Source organism: Microchirus variegatus (genome assembly GCF_963457635.1).
Source record: "Microchirus variegatus genome assembly, chromosome: 9".
Lineage (NCBI taxonomy): Eukaryota > Metazoa > Chordata > Actinopteri > Pleuronectiformes > Soleidae > Microchirus > Microchirus variegatus.
Window position 1 is genome coordinate 29,709,364 of NC_139810.1, and position 13,990 is coordinate 29,723,353.

The 13,990-nt window shown below is 40.5% G+C and overlaps 1 protein-coding gene across 1 annotated transcript in view; it reads left to right on the forward strand.

Moving 5' to 3' along the window:
• spats2 (spermatogenesis associated serine rich 2) overlaps positions 1-13,187 on the forward strand; it is a 17,440-nt gene extending 4,253 nt beyond the window's left edge. The window contains exons 3-13 of the mRNA XM_083894507.1: positions 1,095-1,174; positions 1,850-1,958; positions 2,473-2,522; positions 2,792-3,014; positions 3,348-3,527; positions 3,639-3,774; positions 8,879-8,937; positions 10,678-10,787; positions 10,942-11,044; positions 12,370-12,515; positions 12,919-13,187. Coding sequence (XP_083750633.1) covers positions 1,095-1,174; positions 1,850-1,958; positions 2,473-2,522; positions 2,792-3,014; positions 3,348-3,527; positions 3,639-3,774; positions 8,879-8,937; positions 10,678-10,787; positions 10,942-11,044; positions 12,370-12,515; positions 12,919-13,170 — 1,448 coding nt within the window. The 3' untranslated portion in view covers positions 13,171-13,187. The remainder of the gene's footprint in view (positions 1-1,094; positions 1,175-1,849; positions 1,959-2,472; positions 2,523-2,791; positions 3,015-3,347; positions 3,528-3,638; positions 3,775-8,878; positions 8,938-10,677; positions 10,788-10,941; positions 11,045-12,369; positions 12,516-12,918) is intronic.
• The last annotated feature ends 803 nt before the right edge of the window (positions 13,188-13,990 follow it).

Consider the following 13,990-nt stretch of genomic DNA (forward strand, 5'->3'; position numbering starts at 1 on the left):
TGATCCGTACACGCTGTGCCCCGGAAGGGTGTGTTTTGTAGGCACTGAGGTCTGCGCTCTCCGAGTGCTTTTCTCATTTTCATAATCGATTAATCGTTTGGTCCATAAAATGTCAGAAAACGTAAAAAATGTTGATCAGTGTTTGTCAAACCTGGAAATGATGATGTTCTCAAATGTCTTGTTTTGTCCACAAACCAAAAATTATTCACTTTTTGTTATATGGAGAAAAGAAATAAAGAAAATGTTCACATTTAAGAAGCTGATGAAAAAACTTTAAACAGATGAATCGATTTCACCCTGTATTGGCTAGTATTGCCTCCAGTGGCCTGTGACCCCGTGGGGGTAAGGCAGTAGCCGATGGATGGAATCTGTTTATATAGTAAACAGCACAGTGTATGAATACTGTGGAGTCTACTTAAACTGTGATGTTAACCTACTTCCATGCACAGGAAAACACCTTTTTACAACAGTCCACTGGTTCTTTTTCTGTGTCGTCTATAAATGGCTACAGATTAACTTTGGACTTCACCCTGACTCTTCACACTCAGCTGTTTCTTTAATGGCCAAGTCTTAAATCGGCCTTTAGTGGAAAGGCTGAAGTTGGTCCTCCTGCAAAAATGTCTTTTTTGAGTACTCCAGGGGTTATTAATCTGTTAAATCAGATGCAGACTCCAGACTGTGCAGGCATAGATGTGATGAGTTTTTCTTTCTATATATCTTTGCTTGTGCTAGTAACTGACGTAGGGCTGCAACGACTGATAGATTACTGAATTATTCACCATTTATTTTGATAATCAACTGTTTTTTTTTTTTTTGTAAATAATTGAAATGAAAACGAACAACTCAAATCAAATTCCTTTCAATTTAATGAAAAGAGTTACTGTTTTTCTTTGTCTTGTTTTGTTCATGAAGACAAACATGATAGCTGATGTGCCTTTGTACTTGAGAAAACACATGGCCGATGACGCTTTCAGGAAACATCTGAAGACGTTTGTGTTGGTTTTGTTATGTAAATGATTTTCGACAGTGGTTTGCAAATAAGATTCGAGGCCCGAACAGAAGATGGAGATTAGTATTCATATTGTCTCTTCCAGATACATCTGGTGTGGTGTTTGACCAGCGCTCCAAAATGGTGATGTCACAGGGAGGAACAGCTGAGAGGATGAAGGAAAAGGTAAGACGTGGCCACTGGCTGTTTGGTGTGAAATAATTAAATTTGACCAAAAAAGCTGCACTTTTCCCTTTGTGTTGATGGATTCTTTGACATCCAGCTTTGTGGTTTCCTGGTGTGTAACTCGGTAAACAGAAGAGTGGAAGTAGCAGTATTATATTACTCAAGTAGAATTGCAAGGATTAGAGCTCTGTTGACTCTTGGATTTTCTTGTCTCAATGGGGGTTAATGTTATTGACATATTAAATAGATGGGCACCTAAGATAACAAAAGGAAAACGCAGCCATGTCCCATTTACCTTGAGCTCTTACAGTGGTGTCATAATGTTTTAAATGGCAGTAGGTTATTGGGATTCTGGTTTGTTATGTTCTTGTGGGTTTGTTTGAAATTGAAAGCAAACGGCAGTGGAGTAACGCCGCAAAGACATTTATTGTTGATTTATTATAATAATAATAATAATAATGTAAGTTGATGATTCTCTCCTTTAAGGTATTTCATTTGCACAGGAGCTGTTTGCATGTGTTGCATTAAACTGAAATAATCTTTTATTCTCATAATTGAATTATAAGAATAAGACCAACAGCAGCACCAGTGTGAATTTACACTTAATACCAGATTACAGGAATATATTTAATTTTGTTCCTCGCACACTTTGTGCTTCTTTTCTTTTTTGAACAGATCAGTGCCGTCCGAGCAGTAGTCCCAAACAAAAGCAACAACGAGATTGTGCTGGTGCTGCAGCATTTTGAGAACTGCGTTGACAAAGCGGTTCAAGCTTTCCTAGAAGGTATCAGTATAATGGAGACCGTGAATTGACTGATAATAAGCGTCTCTGCAAATAGTTACAAGACTTTCCATTGTCATATTGTTTATAATATCACACCTTAACAACATGAAGGAAAAAGGCTGACTCATTGTGTATTTGTGTGTGCTAGTAATTTGTAACGCGAGTTTCCACAAACACTTTGACGGTGCCTCTCGAAGTCTGCAAATACTCAGTTTACACTAAATTACCTGTGTTAAAGTCAGACCTGTTGTCCTGGCACGCTGCCCACGACACTTGTGCTTCATCATGGAAGCTTTTGTCGCACACATTCCATGCTTTGCATTCAGACCGTGAACGTCACACGCATGCCTTTTGGTTTTGCAGGTGTAAAAATAGAACAAGGAAGTTGTCCCTGTACGTCAGACTGCATTGTTTTGCATTTGGTAGTGTCTAAACAACACTTTAGGGCAGGCCGGTATTAAGATGCTTACTGTCACTGTGTATCTTCGTCATCATTGTTTGCTCCCTGCCGTAGGTAGTGCAGTTGAGATCCTGAAGGAGTGGAATGTCACCGGCAAAAAGAAGGTGGGAACCCGAAAGCCTGCGTCGTAGATGTTTTCTTGTTAAGTTACTGTAACTGCCCGTAGTCATGAAATGTTTGCTGCACCTATTAAATCTTGCTGTTTTATCTGTCGTTCATTAATCATAGCAATCAATTTTCAGAGTTAACATTGTTTCAGTTCAAGTCACATATTAATCTGAACCCGGCCATCTCTGTTCTCAACACTGACTAAGAGATTGTGAACAAAAGAAACTGACACGTTTTTTTTTTATTTATTTTTTTTTATGTTAAGCCCAAGAAGAAAAAGAAGCCCAAGCCTCAGCCTGAGGCCACAGTGGAGCCTACTCCACCCGAGGGCACGTTGCCAGAGGAGGGCAAGGATGAGATGAATGGTTTTCATGCCAATGGATCCGTAATGGATGGAGAGTCGCTGGATTCACTCAGCGAACAGTTGGACTCTGCTTCCTTGGACGCAGCAGAGCTGGACTCTGAACCTGCTACGTCTGAAACCGCCGGTAATGACAGCTCTACTGCTAAAAAAAAAAAATATGATGCACAATGAGGTCAAAAGTTGGGAAGGGCTGAGGTGTTCTAGGAAAGACTTGTTTCACAGACATTCGTATGGACTTGGTGACATGATGACTGTAACCTCACAAAACAGGGTAGAGGGTAGATCAATAGATAATGAAATGTATTAATAGTTTAGGGCAGAGACAAGTTGCCTCAAGAGTTTTGTGATTTGGAAGTGGAGAACCTGCATAAATTATCACAATTTATGTTGTATTGGTCTAGGTATAGTTTGAAGAGAAGTATGTTTATTTGTTGGAAACTTCTCTGTCTTCCTGCAGGTGCAGAAGCAGAAAGTCAAGGCCAGGTTCCGAGTCCTGTCCCTCAGCAAGACGGGAGGAATCACCAGGGTCCCAGAGGCAACAAGAGTCGACGCAGGACCGGCTCGGGTCCACATCCCTCCTCTTCCTCAGTAGTGTCCACCACTGATGGGCAAGGATCAGCAGGAGGAAAGAAAATAGGTCAGCCAGCTGTAGCTCTTGTTTCCGAAATTATCGTTTGTAAAACGTAACCAGGCACTTTATGTCTTTCTTGAACATGTCCGTAAATCCTCTCTAATGTCGACCTCTCAGCTTCTACCATCGACCGCTCTGTGAAGGACCTGCAGAGATGCACTGCCTCACTGACTCGCTACAGGATGGTCGTCAAAGAGGAGATGGACTCGTCAATCAAGAGGATGAAGCAGACGTTTGCCGACCTCCAGAGCTGGTATGTGAATTTCATTTTGAAATCTGCGTTTGATCATGGCTTTTGCAAAAAAAATTTAGCTGATAGAATATTTGGATGCAAGTTGATCAGTATCAGAACACTTTTCCATTGGAACAAGAGCTTCCTTGTGGTAGATTCTTTCTTTCAGGCTGTATCCCTTATGAAAGTCCCAGATGATGGTTGAAGAACGTTAGGAGCAGAATTTGCAGCACACACTTCATCAATTGTTCAAACACAGACAGCACAGATGCTTCAACTTGTGTTTAACTTCCCTCACAAAACGAGGAGTTGCTGCTGCACCAATGTTATGATGAGAGTCAGACATTCCTTGCTGTTAAATTTAACACAGTTGGCTTTGTTGTCGGCTTTTTGAGTTGTTTTCCAAAAAAAAACAAAGCACCGACAGAGAAGAGACTGTTCGTGTTGAATGAAAGAGTGAAATGAAACTGAACTCGCTAATAGTTTCATGGTGGTTGTTTCCTAAAGCTGAAGTAATTCGTCTCCAGGAAGAACATCAGAGAGTAAACACAGTCATTCAGACATGTTTTGCCTCATGTTTCTTTGTACAGACTGGAAGTATAACGGTCCCCCCAGCTGGAAACGGTGTCATGTTAATCAAATTGCAGTGTAAATAAACATGCACAATATGGTCCAAAAAAATCATATTGCGATCACTCTTTTGGCATCTGTGAACAAATAAAACACATTTTATAAAAAGCAGAATTTCACTATAATTATCTTAATCACATAATTGAAGCGTCTTTTGATTTTGCAATTGGTCATATTGGAATTTAGATTACAGATTTGGGAAGTTTCATCTTGAGTGACATTCCAATAAAAACCATGACATACTGGGAAAGAAACATGAAAGAATTGAGATCTACCACCAAACATAAATGGGTCACTTTCAGTGTAGATTTCTGATGATATTAAGTGTCGTGAAGCGTTTTAGTTTCCTTTGCTCTGTTCGAAAATCACCTGTGGCGTTGCTGAAGTGTTGAAATTTATGACCTAACTTGGTGAGCCTCTGCAGCCTTCGGTGTAACGCCCTTCTCAGTATACAGTGGCTTTGCAGAGACTTACATGCACAGATTTCAGCTTAAAGCATGAATAAATAACCAGACTACAGTTGCAAAATTCTGATTTACTGTATTTCTTTTTAGTTAACACAATAACGGGGTAAACGTTAACGCATGGCACGTTTCCACGACAAAAAAGACGCACGTGAAGTCGTGTTTACGTGACTCCGGATTGTTAAAATGAGTCTTTCTCTAAGCCCACACTCTTTCCTTAAAAAAACCTATTAAGAGAAAGGAATTGTATCCTTTCTCCAAACTAGGTTGTTTTTCTGACATGTCTCCAATTTGTCCGTTCTCCATGGTTCTTCAGTTGCAGTTGGGAAAAGCAAACCGGTTTCTTAACAGTTTAATAGAAAAGGGCTGTTTTGTTTTCATCAGTATTCTTCCTTTTAGTTTGTGTTGTTTATCACATAATATGTGGAAAAAATGCATTTTTCCATAGGCTGTGCCGTGTCATCAGTGAGTCAAAGGGCATTTTCTTACCTTTGTCCTCCTGGATGACACTGGCACAGAGCTTTGCATAATGACAAGCACATTGAACACACTGAACCTCAGTCTGCTCATGATGTCTCTGATGTGACTTTACATTATTGGTCGCCAACAAACACCAGTGGGTTATTCATTCAGTGTTTGCATATTTGCAGCTTTACATGAGCCATCTATAGTAGTAGTACAGTATAGTAGTATGCAAATATATTACGTAACGACATTGCAGAAATACCTCCACACTACTGTTTGCTTCACCTTCTTTTATTATCTTACACATTTAATTGTTTCAGATATAATCAGGGTCAGCTGCTAGTGAACCGGTTTAAGTAGTAGATCAATATCTTGGTGAGTAATTGGTGGCATTGGGTTGAAGATAAACTGAGTATAATCCTTTTTAGAAAGGGATATAAATATAAAATATAACTACCTATGTTATTAGATTTTTTTTGGCTCTGACTTTGCCTTGTCTGTCTGCAAAAAGATAATTTTCTGTGCAAACAGACAAAGTATTATCTTATCTTGGTATCAGGCATATCTATTCTTGCACCTCTGCCTGAATCAGGAAAAACAGGAAGTCTACTGTGAGATTTAATGTATTTCTTAAATACTATATGCATTCTTTAAATTATTGAGCGCTATTCGCACATACTGCGTTTCTCCTAAAGAGCTCCTTCATCTTTCTCTCTGTCGCAGCAGCTGAAACCTGATACCGTGGTTTCCTGTTGATTTTCTCTGCTGAATGGGATATCCATTTAGCCACGCTCTCCACTCTCAGCTGCTGCCGTACTTACTGGCTAGTAAAAGTTGAGCACGTTGTCAGTTAAACAAATCTAAAAGATGAATTGTGCCATTAGGGTTCAACACCCTCAGCTCCCATGATGCTCAAATGGCACACCTGTGGCTAAGGCTTGCTGCTGATCTGTTCGGACCAAGCGCAGAACGAGGTGCTCACTTAAAACAGCAAAAAGGCTAAAGAAACCCTGTGGCACACAACATAAAAGTAACCTACAAACAGTTTAGATACACAAAAATAGACTTATTTTAGTTAATCATCCATGAAGTGTTAAAGAAAAGATGATATTCAACCCACTGTCAAAATACTGTCTTTGTTCCCATCTACTTTCAGAATCAGAAAGAGGTGGTAACTGTAAGATATGGTTGGATGATAATGTGTGGAGTCTCCATCATGAAGCCCTTCCCCCTCCCTTCCTCACACATTTCACTGTATCTGTCTTCTCTGCTCCTTTTCCCAGCCTCATCTGCAGCATAAACACATGCAGATGGTCAAACATGTCACAACAGTCAGCTGTTGTGTAAACGTGGGATGCCAACCATCAGGCTCCACCCCCCCCCCACCCCTCTCTCTCTCTCTCTCGCTCTCATCAATCAAAATGAAATGAAAAAAACTTGACTCCACTACATTGTATCGATTGCATCATCCATCCCACAATTTTACAGCACAAACATCATGATGCCAATCAGCCCGACTTTGCCCAGCCGTGCTGTGAAAAGCTGAAAGTTGAAGAATGTGTTGTCCATCCACCCTAAAGGCAGGACAGTAGCAGCCTCCAGCAGCAGCAGCAGTGCAGTGCTGGTATCATTGACTCCTAAAATATCTCGAATTTATATCTATTCCTTATGCTACAGTAAGAGGAAGAGTGAAAAACCAGGCTCCATGTTCTCCCCCATCGTCCTAACACATTAAATTACAATCGAATGTCTACTCTACCTTTAGAAGGCCACTTGTCATTTCTTACCTCTGCATCCTTGGTCGATTGCTGTGTAAAGTGGTTGATTTTTGTAAAGGTTTTGGGGGAAAACAACAACACAGAAAACTGCAGTAAACCTCCCCCAGTTCTGTGTTTCAAGACTCCGTGAGAAGATCCAAACTGGCTCTTTGTTTAAAGTATCCTGAGACCTTGAACACACCCTGTGGGGTCGTCACATAAACAAAGTTGTGTTTAAATTCACTCTTCCTCCCCAAACACACACTGTTGTACTGTTGAGACCTCACGAGAGTGATGAGTGGAGCTGCTCATGTGCAGTCTTCTTTCTCCACTGCCACCACCAGCAGGAGTAGTAGTATGAAAACAGCTGCTGCCACATGTGTATTTTTGCGTGGATCTACTTGATCTTTGACCAGTCGTCCAAAATCCTCCACGGGGAATTTTTGAGAGGACTTGTGTCTGAAATGATCAAGTTTTCTTTGCATGATTTTGAATGTTCGCACGTCGTAAAACTCGGCTTTCTGCGTCTGTCGCAGCAGCTCATCGTTGACACCAAAACTTAAAACTGTGGCGTGATATCAATACTGTTCTTCAATAATAAAAGAATCCAGTATCGGGTGACAATGGTTTGAGGGAGAACAATACACCCACCACTTCTCATGTTTTACTGCGCAGGTTTTTTTTTTTGAAGTGAGGTTGTATGAGGTAATAACTCGTAGTCAACAGCGACTGCGACATGTGTGACCCTGGCACGCTGTCAGCGCTGGGAGTCAGCGTGAGACTAGGAACGCACACTCGCGCTCGCGAAAAACATGGCTGCCAGTGAGGACACAAGGAAAAACTCATTCGTAGCCTCTTAACAAGGCGGTCTATAAAAATATACACCTGCATTGAATACATTTACTGTTACACTACCGTTCAAAAGTTTGGGGTCACCTATACAATTTTTGTTGTGTTTTCCATTAAAAGTCAGACTTTTATTCATCAAAAGAGTTGCAAAATGAATCGTAAATATAGTCAAGACATTGACAAGATTAGAAATAATGATTTTTATTCAAAATAATAATTTTGCCCTTTGGTCAAAGAACCAGCAAAACTGTTTTCAGCTGTGCTAACATCATTGCACAAGGGTTTTCAAGGGTTTTCTAATCATCAATAGTCTTCTAACACCATTAGCAAACACAATGTACCATTAGAACAGTGTAAATGGGCCTCTATACACCTATGTACATATTCCATTAAAAATCTGATGTTTGCAGCTAGAATAGTCATTTACCACATTAACACTGTAGAGAGTGTATTTCTGATTCATTTAATGTTATATTCATTGAAAAAATAGCTTTTTTTTTTCTAAGTAACCCTAAACTTTTGAACGGTTGTGGTAACAGCTGACTGGTAATTGAAGTTTGTGTAGCTCTGTCAACCTTTCATTCCCTGCACCAAAGTCAAAGAGCTTATATCACTGCACACATCTGCTGCCGCCTCCATCAGTGACTGTTTGAAATGCTTTGTTCAGAGTTACCTAAGTGACACAAATTTGACAAATGAGGCAGCAGTAGACCAGCCCACTCCTCTGTTCCGCAAGCTAAAAACTTGAAGTATCACTTTAAATCTTGTAATATCTGTATTGCACTAGCACTTTTTGCGTCGTCATACACTGAAACATGACACCAAAGTGTATATGCTACTCAAATATTTCTGTAATCTCAGCACAAAGACAACATGTACTGTATTTATGTTGGAGATTGTGAATAAAGAAAAATAACTTCTTTTTTTTTTCCCTTCTCTCTCTTTTTTTTCTCCTCCTAGTTTAATGGACAGAGAAGTGACTCTCCTTGGAGAAATGGATAAAGTGAAAGCAGATGCCAGTAAGTACCGTGTTTCCCAGCTTGTAGACTGACCCCAAACCTTTGCTTTCCACATACCACCCAGGTGCCACTCGTATTCAGCGCATGATGTGTTCACCTGACTCAAGGGCCTGGAGAATCTGACCTAAATCACTGACGGGAGTAGCCTGCGAAAGAGATTGTTGTGGAACAGCCAGTCCCAGTTTCTTCAAACATGCACTGGTGCCCTTAGGGTCCTGATATACCTGGAGCATACCACTGTGTGTGTATGTGTGTGTAACGTGACAGAGCAAGACTGCATACTTGCACAAGTAGGCCATTCTCTCGTGTTCCGTCCTCGCAGTGTTGAGTGTTGTGTGTTCGGGGCCTGGAAAAAGTGAATAGTGTCGGGTGTCGAGGGAGACTCAATGCTGTCTTTGTGCAAGGTGTGCGGGGAATTGAGAGCAAAGCGGAGGAACTCCAATACTTCTTCGACATTACAAAAGGCCGATTTCCTCAAAGTTTTATCTGTCATTTATTACATTTATGATGACTTACAGGTTACTCTTTCCTGCTGGAAAAGCATATTTGCACAAAGACCACAGGCTGGGGCATAGCTTATTTGCTGTTACTATGGTAACATCCATCTTGTAACTGCTTTTGCTCAGGGCTGAAACTGCAGATTGATCAATTGACATTGTCATTCATCATTTGGTTTATAAAAGGTCAGTTTTTAAGCTTCTGACCTCTACTTTGACTATTCCCCCTTCTTCCATTCCCCTTACTAGAAAAAGAAAACTTAATATTGTTAATGGATATAATACAGTTATTTTTGCTATGAGAGTTTTTCTTAAAATAGACTTTAAAAAGGTCATAAATCACCTTGCTCACAGCATCCCAATATACCCTAATACATGGTATCATCACTCCTGTATCGGGATACGTATCATTTCTCCAGATTCTTGTGATTACATGGCCTTAGGGATGAGACTCTGCATCGCACCAGGTGGAAATTATGTCTGGTTTTTAGATGTTAAAAACATATTTTACTGATTACATTTCTTGGGGAGACAAAATAACAAATAATAAAAAAATTTCTTGGCAAAATAACAGATATTTTATGTGGATCAGAACAAGAAAGCTTCTGTTTTTTTGCGTGTTTCCTCTGCCAGAAGAAATTGTTTTGATGAGACACTGCTATTGAACTAATCATAAACAATACGGTATGTAGATTTAACTTTAGCGTCCAGATCTGAAAACAAAAACGCCTTTAGTGTTATATTTAAACATGTGAGGGGATAATGTGATCGATGTGTAACAAAGGCTCATGTCAGATTCACCGTGCCCTCACATCAGCACATTTTCAGGTATCTTGATTTGAAACCATCTTTATCTTTGACCCTTGTTTACCTATAGATGCCGAGTCAGGCGCACTTTGTACTCGTCATTTCAAAATAGCACAGCTGGGGAAATTGAAACTTACTGCAACTGGAAGCAATAGCACAGTGGTACGAGTTAAACTGAAAAGGTTTATTTAAAAGTCTTTCACTTCTACATATTTAGGATTTTAACAAAAAAGATAGATCTGAATCATTTGTTGGTTTATTAATCAACAGAAATATAATTCAATATGTTGTGGGAAACTGCTTCTCTCGTTCATACTCGACATTAAACTGAATATTAAAATATGAATTTGAATACTGACTAACAAGGAGTTGAACGTCTCTTTCATTTTGGTTTGACGCTGTTCATCAAAGCGTGATTGTGTTTTGCGTGTTTCAGTGATGATTTTGGACGCTCGGCAGAAGAGAGCAGAGGAGCTCAGACGACTGACGGACAAGTCAGCGTCCATGTCGGATGAGCAGTTGACTGAACTGCGAGCAGACATCAAGGTACTTTACAGTTTATCTCTGCGTTTGGCTCAGTGCTTTGTTACCCAATGTGTGAGTGAAATACTCTTTACCTGCAGCATCTTGGATACTGTTTAATGTAGCATTAGCAGAATAGAAGTCATTCATACGATGCCTTTTTTTTTCTATTTTGCAGCACTTTGTGAGTGAACGTAAATACGACGAGGATCTTGGGAAAGCAGTAAGATTTACGTTTGATCTGGAACCACTGAAGACGAGCATCTCGGGTTTTGGATCAGGTACAGAATCCTGTTTCTCTCCTTTAACAACAACAACAACCACTGCTGCTAATATAGTGATGAACAATCAAACACTGCATCAGCTCTTAAAGGACTCATAATATACCCTATTTCTCCAAGTGAACCTAGTTCCCTGGTGTCATAATGAACATGTCTGTGACATGATTTGGTCAAAATACCTTAAGGATGAAGCACCACAGCAGTTCAGTCACTCTGCCAAAACAGCCCTGTTCAGAATGCTCGGTGTAGTAGTATCTCTTTAGGTCCACCTTAAGTAAAACGAAACTTAAGGGACAGGAAATACATCAGCCACAGAGGCTACTGGGAGCTAACAGTAGTTAGCATTTGGAAAAGTGATCATTTTCAGGCTCTAGCAGGCACATTACAGTCATATATAAAATGTATACACTGGACAGATAAATCCTCTGAGGCTGGAAGTGTGTGTAGAACTCTGTGCTGCACTTTGGAGCCAAGAATAGAACTTTTCGCGGATTTCCGGTTTTCGGATACCGTTGCCCTCGGCAGCACTCTTTTACGGACAAAGAGGAGCTTCTCGAGACAACAATTCCAGGAATTTAACGCTAATAATATGTCTCCTTTAATATCAGGTCTCTGACGTTTGTGATGATATCAGCTGTTAAAGTTGCAGTACAGTTACAGGGCAGAAAAAATGTAACTCCGTGAACAAAGCATCTCTTCAAATCTCAAATATTGACGCATTTCCTGTTTGCTAAATAATAATTATTATTGATGACAACTTGACTTATAAAGCACATTTTAAAGTCGACACGTGCAGCAGGGAGTCAAAAATGTATTCTTCTGTCATGGTCGCTTCCATATGAACAATAAATGTAGGATTAATTTGCATATGACCTAAATCAACACGTTTCGTCACCTTTTGTACTTTGTGAGAAATGAACTGTTTCTGTTTCTCAAGACCATCCACACAAGTCATGGTTGCATTCAGAAAAGAAAAAAAAAAGGGTCATGCTGTATCTTATCAATGTAAGATGTTCAGTCTGGACAGAACTGTTAAAGTGTAAAGTATCATATGTGTCTCCATATGATTGTGATGTTTTTTTCCTCTGAAATCTTAACTTCTTTCCATGATCATCGTTCCAACTATAGATTTATGGTCAAAGAACTGATAGAGCTGATAAACCTTTGATTATTCATTAAACACAGAGTAACAGTGGGAGCTCTTTACCTCCATAAACTTAACATGTCTTCATCTTTTAAAGTATTGAATTTAATCATTACTGTCAATAAATTCCTCAATTTTGATGTTTGCCAAAAATAATTGACCCCCTTCTTCTCTTTTACAGTTTATCATCCTCGTACAGGATATTCAAATCGCTCCCGTTGTAGCTCCACGTCCTCTTCTGTCGCCAGCCCCAGCCTGATGGAAACTCCTCCCCCAACTCAGACCCAAAGTGTCCCCAGTGAACACCGCCCTCCACCAAACAAACAGGTCAGCAGCAGCAGATACATGTCAAACATCCACATCGTGATATATTAAAGGCCCTTCCACACAAGAATAGAGCTGCAACTAACGATTATTTTCATAATCGATTATTCTGTCGATTATTTTCTCTCGATAAATCTTTTGGTCCAAAAAATGTCAGAAAACAAGATTTCTGATTGTTTCAGCTTCTTAAATGTGAATTTTTTCTTCGTTTCTGTGCTCCACATAACAAAGAAATCTTAAAAACTGAATCATTTCCAGGTTTGACAAACACTGATCAACGTTTTTTATTTTATGGACCAAACGATTAATCGTGAAAATAATGGCCACATTAATCGACTACAAAAACAATCATTAGTTGCAGCTCTTGTTTTAACTCTTCTCCTCCTCCATCTTCTTCTCCCCTCAGATTTTCCAAGGTAACAGACGTACTTTCCAGGGACAAGGTTTTCACTCGGGTGGTCAGCGGTATAACGGCGGCTCCTACCACGACAGGAACGCCGGCCGCGCTAACCACCGCTACCAGAGCGACGGCGCTCACACTTCACAACACTCCGCCAACTCCAGAGCTCCTTCTCATTCCTCCTCATCCTCCCACAACCAAGACCGCGTCTCTCACAACGGGCTTCCCCAGAGGCCTCCGCGGACGCACTGCCCTTGACGGTGGACGTCTGCGTCTCGATCAAACCCCCCCCCCCCCTCTAAACTAACCCTCGCACTCCCCCCCCACACCCCGTTTCCCACCCCTGTGTCCTGCACACTCTCCCTCTATACTAACTCCTTTCAATGAAGAATAGAATACAAGTTTACATATTTCCATCAGTTGAGCTGTAGTGCCACCTCTCTACGTCAGTCCATTCATCCGTCAGACTTGAAAAGCTCTCGCTGGTCTGTAGTCAGTCACTCTTTTTCACTCCTTCCCTCCAGGTTTAGGTAACGGCGTCTATCTTTAGCCTCCTTTGAGAAATCTCCTCGCTACGCTATCGTCAGCCTCTGTTGTTCGTTTGTCACAGTTGAGCGGTTTGCCAGGGAACGACAACAATTAGTGCACTATTGAAGTTGAACTCATGGTACTATTTCTGTTTGTTTGTTTGTTTGTTTGTTTGTTTGTTTGTTTGTTGTCAGCTCTCTGATTCACATCTCAATCTCTCTCCTTTCCCCGCCGCCCTCACGCCCCACAATCATTTCAAAGCCTTCACCGTGGAAAGTGTAGTAACTGTAGTTTGAGCGTGACACAGGATTTTTGTCATTACAGTTCTGTTAATGTTTGCAAGGAGGGAGGGGGGGGGGGGTAGAGAGGAAAAAGAAACATATCAAACTGTAATCCACAGCTTTTTTCTTATGGCTGCTACAAAGAATGGGAACAATTTTGATGTATTTTGAGAGGAATTGTGTGAACACTTTGTAACAGTTGGTAAATGAGGTCATTGCCGTGTGGCCGAGAGTTGGCGATCAGAAGTGACTGTTGTCGGTCTTCTTTC